At 31.6% G+C, this 20,744-nt stretch overlaps 1 protein-coding gene across 5 annotated transcripts in view; it reads right to left on the reverse strand.

The window, feature by feature from the left end:
- Window positions 1-1,332: 1,332 nt before the first annotated feature.
- LOC148615661 (uncharacterized) overlaps window positions 1,333-20,744 on the reverse strand; it is a 191,876-nt gene continuing 172,464 nt past the window's right edge. Inside the window, exons 1-12 of one of the 5 annotated variants that reach the window (XM_088582140.1) lie at window positions 13,920-14,042; window positions 11,790-11,936; window positions 9,258-9,430; window positions 7,869-8,016; window positions 6,525-6,689; window positions 5,699-5,745; window positions 4,901-4,969; window positions 4,185-4,245; window positions 3,474-3,533; window positions 3,145-3,186; window positions 2,451-2,531; window positions 1,333-2,122 (exon numbers count right to left, since the gene is read on the reverse strand). In XM_088582140.1, the coding sequence (XP_088438266.1) occupies window positions 2,037-2,122; window positions 2,451-2,531; window positions 3,145-3,186; window positions 3,474-3,533; window positions 4,185-4,245; window positions 4,901-4,924 (354 nt within the window). In that variant the 5' untranslated portion in view covers window positions 4,925-4,969; window positions 5,699-5,745; window positions 6,525-6,689; ... (2 more) ...; window positions 11,790-11,936; window positions 13,920-14,042 and the 3' untranslated portion in view covers window positions 1,333-2,036. Of the gene's footprint in view, window positions 2,123-2,450; window positions 2,532-3,144; window positions 3,187-3,473; window positions 3,534-4,184; window positions 4,246-4,900; window positions 4,970-5,698; window positions 5,746-6,524; window positions 6,690-7,868; window positions 8,017-9,257; window positions 9,431-9,913; window positions 10,477-11,789; window positions 14,043-20,744 lie in introns of those variants that run through there. The other 4 variants (XM_088582139.1, XM_088582142.1, XM_088582141.1 and 1 more) reach the window with 4 other exon arrangements.

Below are 20,744 nucleotides of genomic sequence, written 5' to 3' on the forward strand. Positions count from 1 at the left end.
TGTTTTTTTTTAATAATTCACTAACTGTAACAGTTACATAGAAATAAATTATGTAGAAAGCAATGAAATCCATTGTCAAATTTGGAGATAATTCTTTACTTTGTGCAAAATGTGGTGGTTTTGTTAGGGAAAATCATGTTCTGAGCTATCCATTGTCTAGTTCAAATCTTTATGCCATTTGACATACCAGTACATATGATATAAACATTTCATTTGAACAAGGATTTCAGTGGGAGAAAGTTGATGTTGTGCTACATATATCATAGGATTTGGCTATTTTGTACATGAACAGCCTCTCCAAACTTGATATCTATCTATGAGATATGTACTTAAAACAATTGATATGGATAATCTATATGTGAAACATTCTATAATTATCATATTTTAAAACATGTCATCAAGGCAAAAACATTTACTCTAAAGCGTAGTTTAAGATTAAAGATGTTTTTGATGAAGAGTTATGAGAGTATTATAATTTAGATAGGAATACATTGGGATATATTATGTCATTACTGTTCATCACATTCTTCAAATGAAAATAAGAAATATTTCATAGTTACTAGTCCTTTATGATACAATTAGTGAAAATTAATTAATATTTGATCAAGTAAAAAGTTATTATGCTTAGTTCCAAAAAAATTTCATAGTCCACAAATTTCTTCTATTCAACAAATGATCGTTTACATGATTATGAAGTTAAATAATTCAGTATTTTTAAGTAAGATCCAAGTATTTTAGACATATAATGTGTTTGGCTCTGATTCTCATCCTAAGATTGTCATAAAATTTGAGGGAACCATCCTAGATTCTTGATTTGCATTGTTTTATTTGTATTTTTGGCACCCAATGATATTGTTCCTGCTATTATTGTAAAATCTTCAATAATTCTTTATATGGTTGCTGATAATAGTTTTAATACATGTGTTTTTCCATAATATAATAAAATGGTTATAATACAAAATACAGAAGCATTGCAATTCTATTTTAAAAAAATAATAATGCACTAACACTATAAGACAATGGGAAATAATCTAAACCAGGCATATTGAAGTATTGGAGTGCCCCCCTCCTGGAGAAAGAACATAATCCACGGATAATTACTTGACAAGGAACAAAACAACAAAATTAACAAGTACATAGAAACAAAAGTAAATGAGTAACCTGGATTCTACTAAAAATGGGAGCACATACCAGGTACACTGATAGGATAATTGTCTTTTACTTCATATGTACTCATTTTCTAACCTCAAAGTTTAAACATACTCGAAACAGGAGTGTTTCTTGTTGACACTCATTCGATTCATTGGTGAATTTACCAGTATCTTTCTACTGTTGTTTTTTTTCTTCATTAATTCCTTGTATTTTGTTATCTTAAGGTATAACTTTTCTAATCGAAGTTCAAGAGCAAGGATAGTACAAAACCTTCTTTGATAAAAACATCGTATTTGACATGCACTGTTTTATGGGTCTGGTGCATTGGTAGGTGTCCGAAAGACCACCTTAACTAAATACAATGGGACACAGTGACTTCCAAACTAATTATTAAAATTAAGGTTAAACATTTTTTTTAAATGCTTAATCCAGAAAAGATATATATATTAAAATTTGGAGATGTGGTATGATTGCCAATGAGATAGTTATTCACCAAATGCCAGCAATGAACAAATAACCCCTACAGGTCACCACTAGGTATTCGATGATTGGCAAACCCCGTACCATAAATCAAGCTGTACCATCCCTTATAAGATGTTTGTTTTTAACCATTATAAAAAGTAAAAAAGTTTTCTGATTATGAAATATAGTAAAAAAAATGTTAATATTTGTGTAATTTAGAGGAACTTTTGCAAAGAATGTATATTTATTTCTAAAGATGCTGACCTAAGTGAAATGCAATATTTTTTAGCCTATAACAAATATACATGTATCAACATGTTAAACCACAATACAAAGCAGTTAAATGTTTTTAAGTGTTAAACTAGTTAAGTTCTTATACATGGACATCAACTAGATCTGAATGGTTGATCCATGAAGGCTCATCAAATCCTTTCCACTTTACATAAACTTCTTTTCTTTTTTTTTCTCATTCGTGTCTTTAGTATCTCCTCTACTTCATACAGGTCATCTGTGAATGATACAAGATAAAAAAAAATTTTAGTGTAACAGTAATGTTTTTGTAAAAGGTTTACTATGTGTAAGTATAAATAAGAAACACATCATGGGTACCCTGTTGCTATCTTCTATCTAAGTCAATGGCTGAGTCCATTTTACTATATGAGACTTAATTTTAGGCACTTTTGGCAGATCCTATCAGAAAATTGTCATGAATTGTTCAGTTGTTTTCAAAGCACTCTTGATATTTGATATCAGAACAGCAAACATGTGGATGTTGAAACCAAGTTATTTATAAGCCCAAAAAGTTGATGAAATAAATAATCTTATTTTAGAAATACCTTGTGATGGTGTGACAACTTCTTGGGTGGATGGATTCAAAATGAGGTCACGGAGAACATCAATATCTTCTGGTGAAAGACCTAGGAAAAAAGAGTTTGTTATTTACCGGTATCTTTAGTTACAATATATATACTTTGTTTATGCCCCTTAAAGCAATAGTTGTCATTTTTGTCAAAATTTCTTTAACTATTAACAATTTTCATTTTGTAAAATTTTACAGAGCTGAAAGAGCTTGTAAGTGATGTAATGTTTGGGATTGGAGAGATCTGTTCACACATTCATGAACGACTGAAATCTCCTGTTTAACCCTTATAATTTTAACCCAAAATTTGGGAATTATTTTTTTTTGACATGTGTTGAACCAATAAATGTATTTATAGAATCTAGTTATGTGACAATTTAATTTTGGGGCAAATTTATCTGTAATTAGATTTTAAGCATTTCAGAGTTAGAAATAGTAGCCATAGAGTAAATATATTGAAAAATTGTATTCAGGACTGGCTAGAATTTGAGTGAGTTTCCTGCCCTGAGCATTTATAAGTTTTTTTCCAGACCAGAATATTACTCTCGGTAAACACACTGTACCGGTAAAATCAAAAAAGACTCTAAGCATGAAGAATCTTATGATTAGAATTATTAAAACATACACCATGACTTTGGTTTTTTATTACGGTGCAAATTATACCAACCTACCTGTTTCAATATCCTGTCTTGTTGTATTTTCTAACTCTGTCCCTGAAATTGTCAAAATAACAAATTTATAATTTGAAACAAATAGAGTTGGTAGAGTATAAAAGGGAAATAATATTTTTTTTAATTTAGCATACTGTTAATTTAATCATCAGAGCTAGTTACACTTATTAATACAATACAAATTTTTAAAAGAAGCCAGGTCAAAAACCAGGCTATTTTGGCTGAAGTTGAGTTGCAACAGCACTTCGAGGAATATATTGCGAGTAAAAAAATGATGAAATAAAAGGGAGAATAATTTGAAACAACTATGTTTCTCCTATTGTACTTACTGGTAGGTACTATACTGTTTTCTGTAAAAGCAGTTTCAGTCTTGATCTTCTTTGTTTTGGCTACAAAGGAAATAGTGCAATGCAAGATTTAATGTGAATTAATCAAAAATTAAATTCTTTTAATGTAATATTTTGTCTCAATTATTTTTTTAAGTAGCACTCCAGGTATGAATCATGCAAAATGCAATTCCTGGTCGGAAAACGCCTACATATTTTTATTTTTAATATTTTGTTTAAAATGTTATAGTCAACAGAAATTAACAAGTGGCTTCTCATATAACCCATGCTCTTACGAAATAAAATATATAAAGAATGTACTGTAAAATTCAAAATTTAGGGAGATAACTCTATAAATGAGACTTAAATACATTAGATACTACTAGATTTTCATTGTGGATTATTTCCTAAGAGCAGACAGATTAGAAGGAATGATTACATTTCATCATACAGACCCACAAAAGAACTTAATAACAACAATAAAAATGTGTAGCCTTTTTTTATGTGTATAATTATAGAATTTGCATTATTTTTCCAAAGACTGCTTCTTATTAATTAAACACAGAACAGTTAAGAATATTAAGATCCTTCTTTAAGAGACTGGTATTATAACCCCCCCCCCCACTGAAAGAGAGGGGTATACTATCTTATTCTTGTGTATGTGTCTTTCCTTAACCATTTTTATCTTTCTCAGTTTTCTCAGCAACTACTCACCCAGTGGCTTGAAATTTTGACATATGCTTCCTGTCACTAGTGATCCATCGCTCTTAGATTTCTTTTTGTTCATTAATTGAAAAAGTTATTGTTATACTTGTGCTCTAAATATACTTGACACAAATAGGAATGATCTACTCTTTCAAGAAAAACAGACTACCTACTTTAATTTTGGTTTAATGCAAGATGTTAATAGTGTACCTTTCTGATTTTTGTGTTTGACCAAACCTCCAAAAGATACTGATATATATGGTTATATGTTGTAAGCTATTGTATGTGCTAATCCATTGACTTCAATATCAACTTCTGCACAAGTGAAGGTACATATTCCTGGCATGTATATATAGCATGATTGTACATGCAACTTTTGTTCTGCAGGTTTTTGCAAGATAACACAAATTAAATTGTAACTTTAGCAACAGGAATATATTCAGAAACCGTCATTCATTTTTTTAAAAATTCAGATTTTGCATTTTCAAGATAGACTAATTCTTCAAAAAAGGAGGATTGCTTTCCTGTTCTGCAAAAAAAATCAAAAAATGTTTGCACTATCTGTAAATTTTTCATTAATTTACATGTATAAGTTGATGGAAAATTCATAGAAAATCTACTACGCAGCTAACTAAATTGGTGAAAAGTTGCTCATTTATTGTTTTGCTTTTGCAAGTGTTTTGGATAAATTACTTAGTTTCATATTACTTTCAGAAAACACTCACCCAATGTGGATGGTCTAGAATCATGAGTATCCATAACAGTCAGATTTTGCAGATCAATGCTTGCAGGTGCTATTATTATTATATAAAAGAAAAAAAAACATATAGAGAAGTTTTTCAATATTTGTCTTGCTCATTACTTTCACTTTCAATTTTAAAAGATAATGATAGAGAAAAATACTTTCATCATACCTATATATGTCGCACCTTTGTTAAATTCAATCTATATTTGTAACACTCAGTATATTTTCAATACATGTAAAAAGTTTGCTGTCAGTATTTTTTAAACTATAATCTTTGAATTCTGGATCAGACATTTTTATATACTGTATTTTCAACTCATGATGCAGCTAGTACATCTGTGATATCAAACATGGCTAGTTAATATGCTACATATGATTTGTGTTTTTGATAAGAAAAGAGGAAAAGCAAAAATTAAAGTTGACAAGAACTTCTAAGGTATAATTTTTTAAGTGAGGTTATACTTATAAGTAATTACTTGTACATTATTTTCATTTAAGTAAAATTGATGGAATGTAAGCTATGACCTACGTCCTATATACATGTATGTAGATGCTCTGAAACATAAGTTGTTCAGAATAATTCTGTCAAAGGTGACAGAATTCAGAAATGATGTATGCAGTTGGAAAGTGATTAATGTTAGAACTTTTGATGCAGATGCACAGTTTAATGAGTGTTATACAGGAAATCTCACATATTCTGCTGGTCCCTCATAGGCAAAGCCCAAATTCATATTTACTTGTACAATTATAATAACATGTAGACAGCATATATACATACATGTATCACATTTAGATCTCTTTATTTCTTGATTTGCACTGTCAGTCCTTGGAAAGAAAAGTAACATGCAAACTTCTTCATATAATTTCATTTTAAAATATAGGGATTAATTTGTAACAATCCAATAACAAAAAGGGTGTACTGTAACCTAGTAACTAAGAGAAAAAAACTATATCCATTAAGGTTCATACTATGTGAAAAAGAATACTGCATTGTACATTATAATGCAGGCATTTGTTTTCATAATGTAATTAACTGGTTTTAAAAATAGAAATTCAAACTTACATATGTATTTAAGGTAAAAGAAATTCAAATCAATCTTAAGTGAATATTGTGCATGCAATACTAAATACAGTACTTCACTTTAAATTGTGATAAAAAAAAATATAGTCCCAATTCCCTATATAGATTTATGTGCATTTTTACGGTTCACTACTGACTTGGGTTGTCTTTCCGACAGATTTCCCATTTCATTAATGCCATAACAAATTCAATTGGACTGTGTATTATATACTTTGCCTTAGTAAAAGAGGTTAAAAAAACAGGCAGTATGCACTATAATTACATTAATATACCGTAAATAGCCAATTGAATGATGAGGTAGAATAAAAATGCTTCTAACAGCCCCACATAATATCTTTATTTACAGATCAGCCCTTGTTTCAGAAGTGATGGATCCTTTAAAATTTGTATTGGCAAATTTTAATGTGATGGTTGCCTAGAAAGTAGAGCATATATATATATATATATATATATATATATATATATATAGTTTTAATTAAATTAAAAATTTACTGGATACGTTGCTTTTAGTTTTTTTCTATACCTCAACACAAACTTTATTTTGCATTGTAGAATTTTATTTAATAATGCAGTTCCACAGCAGCTAGGATCATTTATGTAAATATCCTCAGGTAGTCCAGATATTATAAACTTTGAGGAGCCATCTTTCAAGTCTTTGTAACGGGCTTTCCTGTACCAGTTGCTTCAGCTATAAAAATAGGTAAATTTTGAAAAAGGTACATCCTTTCTGCATGAAAAACAATTCATATATTTTTAAAAGTTTTGAGTCATTAAGTGTTGGTGTCATGCTGTCTCAGATATATTTTAGATGACTGTAAAGGGAGATAATCTAATTTACCGTTTTATCATGATAATACGTTGTAAGAGCAAATCCTAGCTAGTTATGACAGGATTTGAAGAAAATTCATAGGAAGGTGGGAGATCCAATATACATGTATATGAAGTAATATAAAAGTTGGGACTACAAAGGGAGATAATTCAAGTTGCTTAATCTGAGGGAAAAGATGGGTGTCGAATACATTATATGAGTGTCACAATCATAAATGTAGTACATATATATTTAATACGTTAATGTAAGATGTTTTTCATTGTATTGTTTGTATTCATGCCATGACTTGTAAATATGTTTATGCAAATGAATATTGTCCATTTCATTATATGTAGATGTGGATGGATTAAGGAATGTTCTTTAATATTACTGGTCAAAGTTAATAAATTGAATACCCTAAATTGTATTAGGTTTAGACAAGTACTGTCTTTGTTAGCTTCTATAATTATATAAAATGTATTAATAAACAAATATGATTCCATTGTACTTCTGGGTCATACCTGAGATGTATGTAATAACAACATGAGAATTAAGATAACATTATTATTCAAGTTCTTTTCAAAATATCAATGTCATACTCCAGGCTTTGTTCAAATAATTCCTGACTTGAAGTCTTAATTCCTTCTTTTTTTCCTCTTTTTTGGTTGGGATGTAATTCTTGAAACCAGCTTGCTCTTTGTACACAATTTGAATAAAATTAATGGCAATGAGATAAGATAAACTCAGAGGTTTTATGAAATAAATACCAGTATATACTAAATGAAATAAAATTATTTACATATACTTAGTAATATTTTGTTAGTAGCAATATGGGTAGCACTATTAATAAGAATAGGGAATGCTACAATTTTTTGGGATTTTTTATGTTTGGATTAATAAATGTTCAGTTGTAGAGTTGGTCCAATAAAAGCTGAAAAAAATACATTAAAAATGTATATATACACATAATTGCTGTGTATAAATCTATTTGAATAAATGGTATGTTCAAATATTAAAAGTTTATCTAGTTCAACAATTGAATTTACAAAAGTTGATTACCTGTTAAGAAATGTCAAAAATTTAATTCCATTTTAGGATCAAAAAACTTTATTCCAGCTGGAGATCCAAATACAATAGGGGAGCATTCATCTGCTACATCAGTCCCTAAGCCACATACATCATAATGTAATAAAGAAAGCACATTAATCTGCAAAGAGTAAAGGTAAAGATATTAAAGTTAAGACATTTTTATACCAGTAAACATTTAACAAAACTTCTGCTGGGTAGTAGTTATTGTAGTTCTTAAGTCTAGTTATGTTTTACTTATGAAGTATGTATTTTATTTTAATGCAATCTGATTTATACCTTACAAATGCTATGAAAATGCATACAGTTTCTAACTATCACAAGGAAAGATTAATAAAATTGTATCAATTAAGGCTTGTAATTCGTGTGTATTAAACAAGCCAGAAATGAGTGTATCGTGTGCTTGATTTCTGCACAACTTTTTACACATTCTCTTATTATCTTGGGGGCCTTAACAACCTGTCCAGCTGTATGTCCATTAAACAAGATTTCTGTGACAGATTTCTGAGGTTCTATTTGAGGGTATGCTTAAATGCAGTTTCATAGATTGCTTTTGCCAAGTATCCTTTTCCAGGATCTTCAAAATTAGTTTCTAGTTCCTCTCGATTTATTGAATACCTTTTTCTGGTGTAGATTTTTTTTTTTTAAAGTACAGATTTCATGTATTTGGTATTGCTTTGGTGTGATTATGTGTATTTGTTCCCCTTTACATGTTTGACATATATGCAAATGGTTGATTGGGAAAATTCTGAACACAATGTAGTGTGCTAAACCTTGTTTAATATTAAGTGGTAAATTTTATAGTGAAAGATCCGGTAATATATATGCTTGGAATATTCTAAGGCCCATTTACATGGTGATACAAGATGCATGCATTTTTTGTTTCATAATATAAACACATTAACAAAATACTTGAAATTGCAAGTTGCAAAGGCACAACTTGTTAACCTTTTTCCAGCCTTTTTTCTATTCAAAAATAAGTATTATGCAACACTGAAAATTCACATGAAACACCTAAATGTTAAAGTTAACATAGTATTATTTGTTGCCTGATCTCTGTGTAATCTGGCCTTTAGCAAAAAATAAAGCTGTCATGTTTAGAATGATTAATACAAAGTACTCTGTAAGTTCACAGTAAATTGAAAAGGAGTATATCACAAATTATAAATTATTGTTAGCATTGAATCATATGTGTGGACAAATTTTCATTATGTGATTTTAAATGAGCCAATAGGATGAGATGGGAACTAGATACTGAGGAATTGCAATACTATTTCTTATATATGAGTATATCAAATTATTTATGTGCCAATAAATGTTTAAGTGAAGGATCATAAAAAATAGAAAAAAGGACTTAATTACTGCATTATTTATAACTGTTAGCTGTAATGCCACCAATTCTTCTCTACTCTTTCCTTTATGGGGATCATTTCTGATTTTGGAGCTCTCCTTGTAAAAGTGCTCCTTCTCATCAGCATCCAGATTTTTCCATTTGTCTGAAGCTGACTTTAAGAATGTTGGGCCATCCAAAGATCCTGAAAAAAAAATATCATACTGTGTACAGTACTATAACAACATATATAATTCTAGGCAAGTTTAAACTGTGTTAACCTTATTTAGTTGAGGTATCAAAATAAAAATTGCTAATGCATATATTGATGATTAAGAGAGCAATATGAAGCGTTTAAAAAGTATTATCATCTTGTCAGTGTAATTCCTTGTAAACCTCTCAAGGGATTTTGATGAAATTTAGTATTAATGTTAGGCAAATATTTGCATGAAGAAATGTCACAAAGTTACTGGTGGGAGGCTCAAGAGGGATATAATCCAACTTCAAGGTTTTAGCATGTTAAAAGTAAATGTTGAAAACTTAAAAGGGAGGTAATCCATTACTTTGTACAAGTGGGGTATGCATAGAACAACAATGCCTGCAGCTTAATGACTTTGATTATCTTGTCATGCACTGGAGATACAAAAATATTTGTCATCAAGATCAAAGGAAAAAATGTAGAGATTACCGATAAAATGAAATGCCTGCTTCACTTCAAGTTATGTGATGATCTTAAAAAATGCATATCTATCTACTATCAGACATTATATACTTCTTTCTAATGTGCTAACAAAGAAGGAGTAAGCATTTGGGCCATTAATACTCTTTTTTTTCTTGGTAGGTGGCAAATTTCCATTTATTTTTCTGTTTTCTTTTGCCCTTTTGTTACCTATCCAAACCTAAAAAAAATGTTACTATTTGTTAATTTATTTGCATTTAAATATATTGTTGTTTGTTTGTTTGTTGGGGTTTAACGTCCGAGCAGCAATACTTCTGCTATATTCAGACAATGAACATGAAATGGATGATAAAATGAACATGAAATGAAAAAAAAGGATGGGTCACAAGGATAATAGGGTCGACAAATTTTGACTGCCACTGGAAAAAGGGGGGGGTGGGTAAGGTCGGGCAATTTAGCCTCCTGTGGTGGAGCGCAAAGGTTCCTACTCCTATCGAATACCACAGCAGGGTTCTTTAACGTGTGAGGAACGTGGCATCTTTCCCAACATGGTGCACCACTATGGTTTGCGGTCAGGTTTTCCGTATTATAGCCTGACAACCCCAGCATGTAACACGCCAGGGGTACCCCATTCCACCACCTGGGGCACACATCCCAGTTGCTCTATGGGCAGAGCGCCTAGCCCTCGGCTAGGTTTCTGAGCACTATTTAGTTGCCTTATACGACAAGCTTAGCGCTGCTGCAGGCCTATTCTTTTAACACCTGGGCCTGCACGGGGCTAAATATATTGAATTTATATTGAATTTATAGTAAAATAAATAGCTCACATTATACAACATCTTGCTTTTATAATACATGTATTCAGGTAATATTGATTTTAGAAATACCAAAGACAGATTTTTTAAATATCATAATTCACAAAATTTAAAAAACACAGTAGGCTTATTTCTATGATTCCACAATTTTTGTGGTTGTATAATTGTAAAGTGTCCTGTTGTTGTTTGCATTCTTTTATTTTCCACTAATTAATAAAAATTATCTAGTTTTTAGCTCACCTAACAATCTTTGATCTGGCAAAAACATGACCACCGTTACTAGAATATACTATGGAGTTACATTGCAGAATTTTGCAAATAAAGAAAAGAAGTTGGGTTTAGCGAAAATTTGGCAGGATAATAAAATGTTCAATATGATGGGATGGACCTGTACCGAACTTTTCACAAAGATCCATTGACTGATCAAGGATTTATTGGTCCTGAAATGAATTTTTTTTTTAATTTTTTTATTTCCAATTTTGGAAATCTTCTCTAGAACTACTATATGGATTGTAACCAAACTTTACATGCTTGTTCCCAATGACATACTTAAAAATCAGTGAGTGGGGATTCTAGCTCTCTAGAGCCTTAAGTTATATTTTTTTAGCTCATCATAGGACCTATAGCTTTTGGTGATTTTTTTTCTACCATCTTTGAAAATGCTAAAAAGGGGAAATGGGTGTCTTTTAAAATTGATATAAATGGGGTTTTTTTCTGATGGCGAGTTGTGTTCCATTTGAAGTTCTGTTCAAAGAGGTTTTTTTCACAGAATACTCACCTTTAACTGATTTCGAAATAAAGATTTATGAAAAGTTGAAGAACTGATGTACACTTTTAAAGAGGATAAATTAATTACAGATCAAGTTTGTATCTGATGATAACTAAATAATATGAGATAATCAGTTGCTAGTTAGAAAATGGTAAAGAGTCTGTGAGGTTGCTGTTCAGTTTTCAATATTTGCAATGGAAAAGGCAATAATACTTGCTATTGTTTTGGTTTGCTATATTTTGAATGAATTTTGTAAATACAGTATGGTATTATTGAAAAATAATTGGATATTTTATCTTACACAAACTCTATCAACTGAAATTCCAAGCTCTTCTGCTACATTATTAATTTTTTCTTTGCAGCTACTTCCAGCAGATGTTATACCAGCTGACCAATACCTCTCCAACACCTCCACCATTTGTTTAGGATAATCTTCTCTTGATCGTTTCTAAAATGTTTTCCACACTTTTTTCTGTAATTCTTTTACCAGTTAATTCATATTTTGTATGTAGTCTTGCTATGAGAAGTTACAGATTAAGTTTGACTTTGGTTATGATTGATTGATTGTTACGGAATTTACAGCCCTTGGACTAAAAAAAAATCAGTGAATTTACAATTTTCCACACTTTCTGTAATGCTTTTATCACCAATTAATTTTATACTTTGTATGTAGTCTTTATATAAGAAGTTACAGATTAAGTTTGACTATAGTTATAGTTGAATGATTTTTTCAGAAGTTACAGCCCTTTAACTTAGAAATTTTCCGTGAATTTAAAGTTTTCTGCACTTTTTTACATCTTCAAAAAAAATTCATTTTAAACCAGAATTTGGTAATTTTGGATTATAATTAAAATGCTCATGAAGTATCTATGAAACTTTGGTGTGTGTGGTTTTTTTTTGGGGGGGAGGGGGGGTAAGCTCCTTTTCATAGTTGGGATCCTTGCAATTTGACTTTAGATGTACTAGGTAGATAATAATTATTCAATATCAGTATAAAGAATAGTGCCTTCCGGTTACGTAACTTACACTAGTGGGATTAACACTTTTAATTAAAGAAACTTCAAACAGTTACCTTGAACCTTATTCCTTACGTTTAAGGGTTAGGGTAGGGAAAACCCCAAAAATGCTTATGTCGGAATGATATTTAGGTTTGTAATTGGGTTAGCAGATGAATATCAAGTTATAGAAGACAGGAGGTATGTAGTGGGCATGTTATTTGTATGTCCCCTGTTCTAATTAAATAGTCCTCCCTAACCCCTGAATGTATTTGATGTAACATATAAAAATTCTTCACACATTACGCTCCTCTATTTGGTTTTTCCATCATGGTAAATTTTTTTAGTTGCCTGTAAGGTTTCTATGTAGAGGAGTAGGGAGTGAAGCTATGCTCAGGACTACTGCAGTTGAAGTAATAGTCTTCATAAAAATCTGACTGGAGGTGATTCATGTCAAAAACACAACAACTTTACTTTTATTTCCTATTCAGAATCAGTTACAAACCACTTAAACTTATCACTTTTGGGATTTGGCGCTGGAGATATTTCTTGTTTTGACGGTGGCAAAACTAAAAAATGTCTCCAGCGTGGAACCCCAAAAGTTTGTTTGTTTGTTTGTTGGGGTTTAACATCCGAGCAGCAATATTTCAGCTATATTCAGACGATGAACATGAAATGGATGACAAAATGAACATGAAATGAAAAAAAAGGATGGGTCACAAGGATAATAGGGTCGACAAATTTTGATTGCCACTGGAAAAAGGGGGTGGGTGGGTAAGGTTGGGCAATTTAGCCTCCTGTGGCGGAGCGCAAAGGTTCCTACTCCTATCGAATACCACAGCAGGGTTCTTTAACGTGCGAGGAACGTGGCATCTTTCCCAACACGGTGCACCACTATGGTTTGCGGTCAGGTTTTCCGTATTATAGCCTGACAACCCCAGCATGCAACACGCCAGGGGTACCCCATTCCACCACCTGGGGCACACATCCCAGTTGCTCTGTGGAACCCCAAAAGGGATTACACTTAAAACAGTCATGGTTTTTCATTAATGTTTTGCACCTTTGAGATAAATCTGTATAGAGTGTACACGAAGTTAGTCAAGATTTATACTTGATTAGCTTTGATTTATTTGATTTTAATGTGAGATGAATGTATGATTTTTTTCAAAAGGGCAGATCGAAATATAGGAAATTTTAATGTTAGCTTAAAATATAGCATCTGAAGACCGAAAAATTACAGAAGTGCTAGTGTATAGATCTGCTTAAAGTTTAATCGAATTGCACATCAAAGAAATCTCAGGGTTTGATTTTGATCTCAGGGGTTAACTAGGTGTTTAAAGCGATATTGCCTAAATATAGGCTAGAAACCGCTAATTCCACTTCCCATAGGCTTCTATGCAAATTTCACAATATTCAATGGCTTCCCTGGACTTTACCTTAACTTTAACCTGCAGAGGACTATATATCAGCATAATTCTACATATGTCAGCTCACAATCCTCAGAATGGCATGTGGCCGTGGGGTTAGCAGACTTGCAGTGCAGTACTGATCACCGGAAGTGAAGTGTCTATAAATAGCATGGGAAATCCCAGTGTTTTCACAAGATAAGGGTATATTTAGAAATCATTATGGAGATTGGGCTTCACATCACAAGAAGCAAAATGCACCTATAAAATGTACAGAAATTTTTTTCCTTTCAGAAACTGTTTAAATTTTTTAAATAAGATGACAACTTTTTTCACAGCACTATGAGGAACAGGGGTAATTTCTGCGCAGGACTAATTTTGCATATGTTCCAAATGCTCATTGGTTGAATTGGTGGTCTGTAACCTATACGCAGTTGTATCTAACTGCCATGCGTAGTAATTTATTTATCCTAGGATCATTTTTTTTTTCATTTTTATAAAATCGTAACTTCATAGTTCCTATATAGTTTTGCTATTTAGTATATATTCAACAATTTATAACGAGGCTAAATTCTATACAGGGTTCTATAGATTTCCGAAAAAAATCTAAGAAAAAATATTTTTCAAAATAATTTGACTTTTCTGCTGTGGGCTCTTCCTGTAGTGCATACAAACTATGGCAAATATTTAAAGAAATTTATCAATAAAACAAAATGCACATTCAAATCAAATCAAATAAAAATTTCAGGACTTAATCTATATAGGAAATAAACAGATAAGCATTTGCTTGAAAATGGGATAAAAACACTCATAGCATCGTTTATTGAATTTCATACTGCGGTAAAACGGAAAATATAATCGTCTATTCCTACATAGCTGAATGTACGAATTTTGATCCATCATTTTATTCAAGGATGGTGTTGTTTAAAATCCATTTAATGAATATATGATTCCAATATATTGTATAAAACAAAACTTTAAAAGGTAACTTTTTCTTAACACACAGGGTGCACGAGCTATTTGAAGTTAAGGGGCTGTCGTGAATCTTTATTTTTGTGAAAAGACTGCGTATTAATAGACAATGCAAAGGAACTTTATATGACTAGTAGTGCACAGGTTTTTCGTATAGTGCAAAAGCAAATCTACATAAATAATATATAAATAAACATTTAAAATAACTAATCACTAATCAAATATTTGATAAAACGCTTAGGAATTAAGCAGGGCGGTAGCCAGGTTTTCTGTATTGTGGAGAAGGGGATGCCAACTAATCGCTGCTAAGCAATTTTTACCTAATTATCTGGTATGATTTCTCTTGAATTACTGGATAAGATGTAAATTAAAGTTGTTTCTTTCAAGAGGGGATCTACGATCTTGGATTCTTATGCTGGATCTATTGATAAATTCTTATTGCTGTATTGATTAATTGGTCAATTTCCCTGCTTCCCTGGTATTAATGTCTGACAAAGTACACCATTATACGAATGATCCTTCGATGTTTTAATGATAAAATTGAACATGGTTGTATAAAAGAAACCTTATCGCGGGTCTTAAATTGTGTTTATACATGTATTTGTGCGTTTAAGAGGCTGTACATGTAAAAATATGGCAGATCCTATGATATTGGTGACATAGGGTAAATTTTATAACACAATTTCTGTTCGAATGTTATGGTATGTGCAATGTATGGCTCAGAAAATTATTTTAAAGTTCCCCAACAAAGCAACCGAACTTGGCTACTAATAAAGACTTATCTCCCTTTCTTCAATGAATTTCAAGAAGCTTAAATTTCAATGTAATTTATTTATGTTTAATAACTGCAGTGCAAATATGGGAAAAGATACATTTGTTATATAAAATGGATGAATTTTAGTGAAAATGTGCCATGCACCCACTGCCTGGTTTTTGCACGGACTCCTTAATAATAAGCATTGATTTGTCTTAAGGGAAAATAAAATAAGTCGAACTTCCGAACTTTAAGAGAAAAGTGATACCGTACCTTTATTCAAACCATAGGAACAAAGTTAACATTTGCGATGACCATGAATTGTAATAATGAATGAACTATGAAAGGATTTTAGGTTACAGACCACCAATGCAACCAATGAGCATTTGGATGATAATGGGGACCGATTCCATTATAAAGTTTATATAGAGGTTTGATATTTTCTAAAATTCTAACGATTTGTTAGTGAAATGCCCTTGTTTAGTGATCTATAACTTTGTACCTCAGGGCCGTAGCCAGGTTTTCTGAATGGGGGATGCGAATTTATCAATGATAAGCAATTTTACTTGCTTATTGGTATGATTTCTCTTTAACTACAGGCTAAGGTGTAAATCAAAGTTGTTCTCACCCCTCTGACCACGGCCTTGCTGTAACCGAGTGTAAAAGAAAGTGAAATGTTGTTTCACGTTGAACTATGTAATCTGAATAATATACCTACATCAACACGATCCATAGTTAACAGTTATTTCCTCATACATGTATAAAGCAGATGTTTTTCTTTTCTTATATGGCGCTTGTTTTGAATTTCCGAATATGATGCTGACCATGCCGTTTTCAAAACTGAAAATTGATTGGTCAGTTAACAAAATGCCATGACAAAATATCCCTTGTCTGGTGTTACCGGTAGTAGCGCTAATATTAATCTGCTGTTAGCCGCTATTAGCGTTAATATGAATGAGAATTCTGTTTGATACTGTGACCAGTTTTCTAGGGGCTGGGGTAATATTTTCACCATTTTTTGAAAACTTTTTCTTGAAAATTAGTTTTTTTGTGGTTTAGTTATGTAGAAACTAAAATTATCTATCGGATGATACCAAATTTGGGACGATTCAGTCGAGCAATAACTTGTAGAGTAGATTTTTTCTGACTTTTACGGAAAATTAAAAAAAAATCCCTTTTTTTTCATTTTTGGATAAATTTTGACAACGAAAATCGGCAAAATTGATCAACAGAACATCAGAAGTATAAATTGTGAAAATACTAAACAGAAAATACCAAATAAATCGCTTTTTACTGGCCTATAAATACTCTATGGGTTTTGGCAATGAAAAATATGTCAATTTAAGCAATTTTTCGGTGGGGTAGGGGTACATTTTATTCATTTTACCTCAAAACCCTAAGTATTACCGCAACGGTATTGGTACCATTGTAAAGCTGAGACATTGGGCTATATGCTGATACATATATATGTAAGTCTTCGTTTTGAAGAAAGAAGAAGTTCCTCGAATCAAAATACTCAAAAAAATTGATTTTTGTCTCAACGAGGTATAAAAAGTAGTCGAAAAATACAAAAATGCTTCAGTGGTTTTTTTCGCGACAAAAATATTCTGAAATGGGAGATAAAAGGGTACATGAAAATCATATTGGTTGATGAGTGTGGGGTGTACGGAGGGTGGGGTGGGTATCTCAGCCCACGTACTACTACTATGAGGTCATCCCATTGGATGATATGTGATCCCGCCTGCTTGACTTGCGCAGACGGACTTACTCAGAATTTATGATGGTAAGTATTTATTTTTAATAAAATCCCATTTACTGTAAAAATTTTAAATTTACAACATAGAGTGAGGGTACTGCGGGGGTACATATATTTCATCAATATTTTAATCCCAATACTGCTGGGGTGGAGGGTTCATTTCATCCAAAATTTAAAAGAAGTTGTTGTGATAGTTATATAAATAAATGTTTCGCTTACTAATGTACATAAATAATTTTCATGAACAAATAATAGTCAAGGACGTAAGGAACTCCCTGAATCGGTCATGATCATAACAAAAATACCACATACGAGAGCAAAGCATTGAGTATATTTCTTAACACGAAAACGGCAATTACACCAAGTATAGTAACAGTCAGCTGATCGTCAGACTGCGTTACGAAATATTTTTGGGAGTTTTTTGTGGTGTATATCCACAATGATATTCAAATTGTATCCTTGAAGCTACGTGGTCTTAACTTTACATAATAAACGAAATGAAGGCTGAAACGGATATAGGGAAAGTGCTGTTTTTCAACTTTATTGTTATAGTGTAATTTAATAATCATGCTAATTTTAATACGACAAAAATAATTGAAATAATTCAAACATATATTTTTATCATTTCAAACACTTTTAGTTTATAGAAAATATATATGTTTGTATGCTTTGGTAAGAGAAAAGAATGATCCCTGTGATAGGCGCTGCACTGTTCCCGTGACGTCTTTACTTAACAGTCCAATAGCTTCTAATACATTTTTTTGTTCATATTCTAATTTAGTATGATCATGTGTTTTTTACGGTTTTTTTACTATTGTGATACATTGTATCACGAGTAAATGTATCATGCGGTCCTATATGAACTTCTAAAATAAACTTCTCGGTTAGTTGCAATCACACTAACATACTTGTGTTATCTGGCACGTGATTATTCAAGAATCCTGTATACTTCAATCGCCCATTCTCAAGCTGATACCGTCATGATTTGTTGGAGTAGACGGTAGTTTATATAACTTTATATTTTGAAGTAATTTGATTACGTCATGCTGTAAGATGGGGTAAAATTAATTCTAGTGGAATAATCAAAACGGCTTTTAACTTAATTCAAACAACATTTTACTGCATGTAATGTATGTATTACGATCAAATTAGATATTAAAATCATGTCATCTTTCCACATTTCTCAAGCGTTTCAAAATATTGTGTTATCTACTACTATATAAGTTGTACTTACATGTATTTCCTGATTTACAGGTAGCAAAGTATAGACAACTATGGCATCTGCTATTCGAAGGCTAATTCTAGTATAAGTTTTGATTCCCATGGCTCCTTGAAAAAAAAAACACCCGAAAAATTTTATCTCGTACAATAGTAGTCCACCAATTGCACCTTGCATGCTGCAAATTACCATATGTATCTGTATTAAACAAAATTCTACTGATTCAGTTTATCATTCTGATTGTTTAAATCTAATGGTCTTACGAAAACCTTCATAATTCCGGCAATTTTTTTGAAATGTTCCCTATTATCTCACAATTGAAGAGCTGAAATACCACGATTTCCCGCCATATTTCTGCTCTTTACCTTTAAGTAAAAGAAAAAACCAGAAGTTCCGAAGGAGAATGCTACTTAGCCAGCACTCCACAGTATTGTAGAACTGCCTAATTTTGGTCTTGTAATCTGATGCTTTGTAACATTTATTACTTTAAAAATTGTCAAGCATCTGTAAATCTATATATCTAGAAATAGCTCAAGCCAAGGCCTTCAGGATGCAGTAAAAATTTTCTGGAAAAAAAATACCCATAGCATATAGGGTTACCATAGAAACCATGCAAAAGTATGCGAAAATTTGCAAAAAAGTTGATAAAATCAGGTTTAAAATATCAAATTTCCCGCAAAATATCTGAAATTTTTATTTCAATCCCTGAAACTGTTCAAACTTTTCCCTTCAAAAACCCCTTCCTCGTATGGGCATCGCCGGTTAGATTTTGAGCTATTTCACTTTGTAATCCACTTATTAAATTTAGCATGGTAAAAAATTGACTTCCTTTCACTTTCACAATGAAGTCACATTGTCATTGAAAAAAAGCCCCTTCAACAATGAAAATATATAAAACATTGCAAAATACTTTTAAAAGTCCCCTTTTTTCAGAAAATGTTTTATCAACAATAGATTCTTCATTTTTAATCACTATAGCAACCACCGGTTTCCATTTATGTCATTTTTCATACCTAGCCAAAAGTGCGAAACTAAACTAAACTGTGGAGTGCTGGCTTAATATGAGACTTACTACATAAAGTATTGAATTAGCAGAGAACCAGAAATATGGCGGGAAATCATGGTATTTCATCTCTTCAATTGTGAGGTAATAGGGAACATCTCAAAATATCCATAAACATAAGATGCCCGATAAACAATATGTTCAGTGCAAAATTCTCGTAGGAAAAATAAATTTTGAATTTTTTCAATCTCGGAGGTAAGAACGAGAAATAATTGTATGAGAATTGTAGTACAGAACGACATAAATAAAATGGCAAGTTTTTTAAAGGAACTTTTGAGTAATAAAAAAAATTAATCTAAAAAATCTGCAAACAGGCTGAGGTGAATTCGAGTATAGTGACTTTTTTTGTTCTCAGAGTTCGATTGGCTTAGAAATCAATTGTCTTGGACTCCATCTTGAATCGCCTCGATTGCTATTGTAGTTATATTTGGTGTTTTCTTACCTTGAATAAGAATTATGAAAGGACTCGGGAAGATTTGAAGTGAAAAAAAAACCTTTGAAATCGTCTGGTTTCTTTTGTTTGGAATGTTTGTGTTTGTGTGACGTCAAAATGTTTCCTTCGAATCGGATTCATATTGTTTCGCTCGCTTTTCATTTTTTGGTTATTTTTGACGTTTTTAGGGCGTTAGAGAAACAGAATCTACACTCAGATCTTGTTTATTATGAATTTCTCACATCTCGTGAAATAAATTTTATAGTTTGAATAGCTCGGCAAGCCTCGCGATCAAAGCTATAAAATTTATTTCACTCGATGTGAGAAATTCCAAAATCAACTCGTTATCGTTGCAGATTGTATATTTCTCCATTGAAACTCTGGTAACCTATGCTGAAAATTTAGAGTGTGGTGTCGAATTGCAACTTCTGATATACATTTTTTTAGTTCTATGGACAGACGCATTACTGCACTTTGACCTTAAGGTTTTTTAAGTACTTCAAGGTTAATTCCACTTAATTCACACCAATAAACAAACCCAATAAAACCACATTTGCACCAAACTGAATATGCTGATTAATTTGGTTTGAATTAACAGCGATCCAATAAAAAAATCTCGTCAATGACATCTAACCTCTTATCAATACTTGTTCCTTTT

This window comes from Perna viridis, chromosome 5 (genome assembly GCF_037379345.1).
Source record: "Perna viridis isolate PV_CMFRI_1.1 ecotype Kerala chromosome 5, ASM3737934v1, whole genome shotgun sequence".
NCBI lineage: Eukaryota > Metazoa > Mollusca > Bivalvia > Mytilida > Mytilidae > Perna > Perna viridis.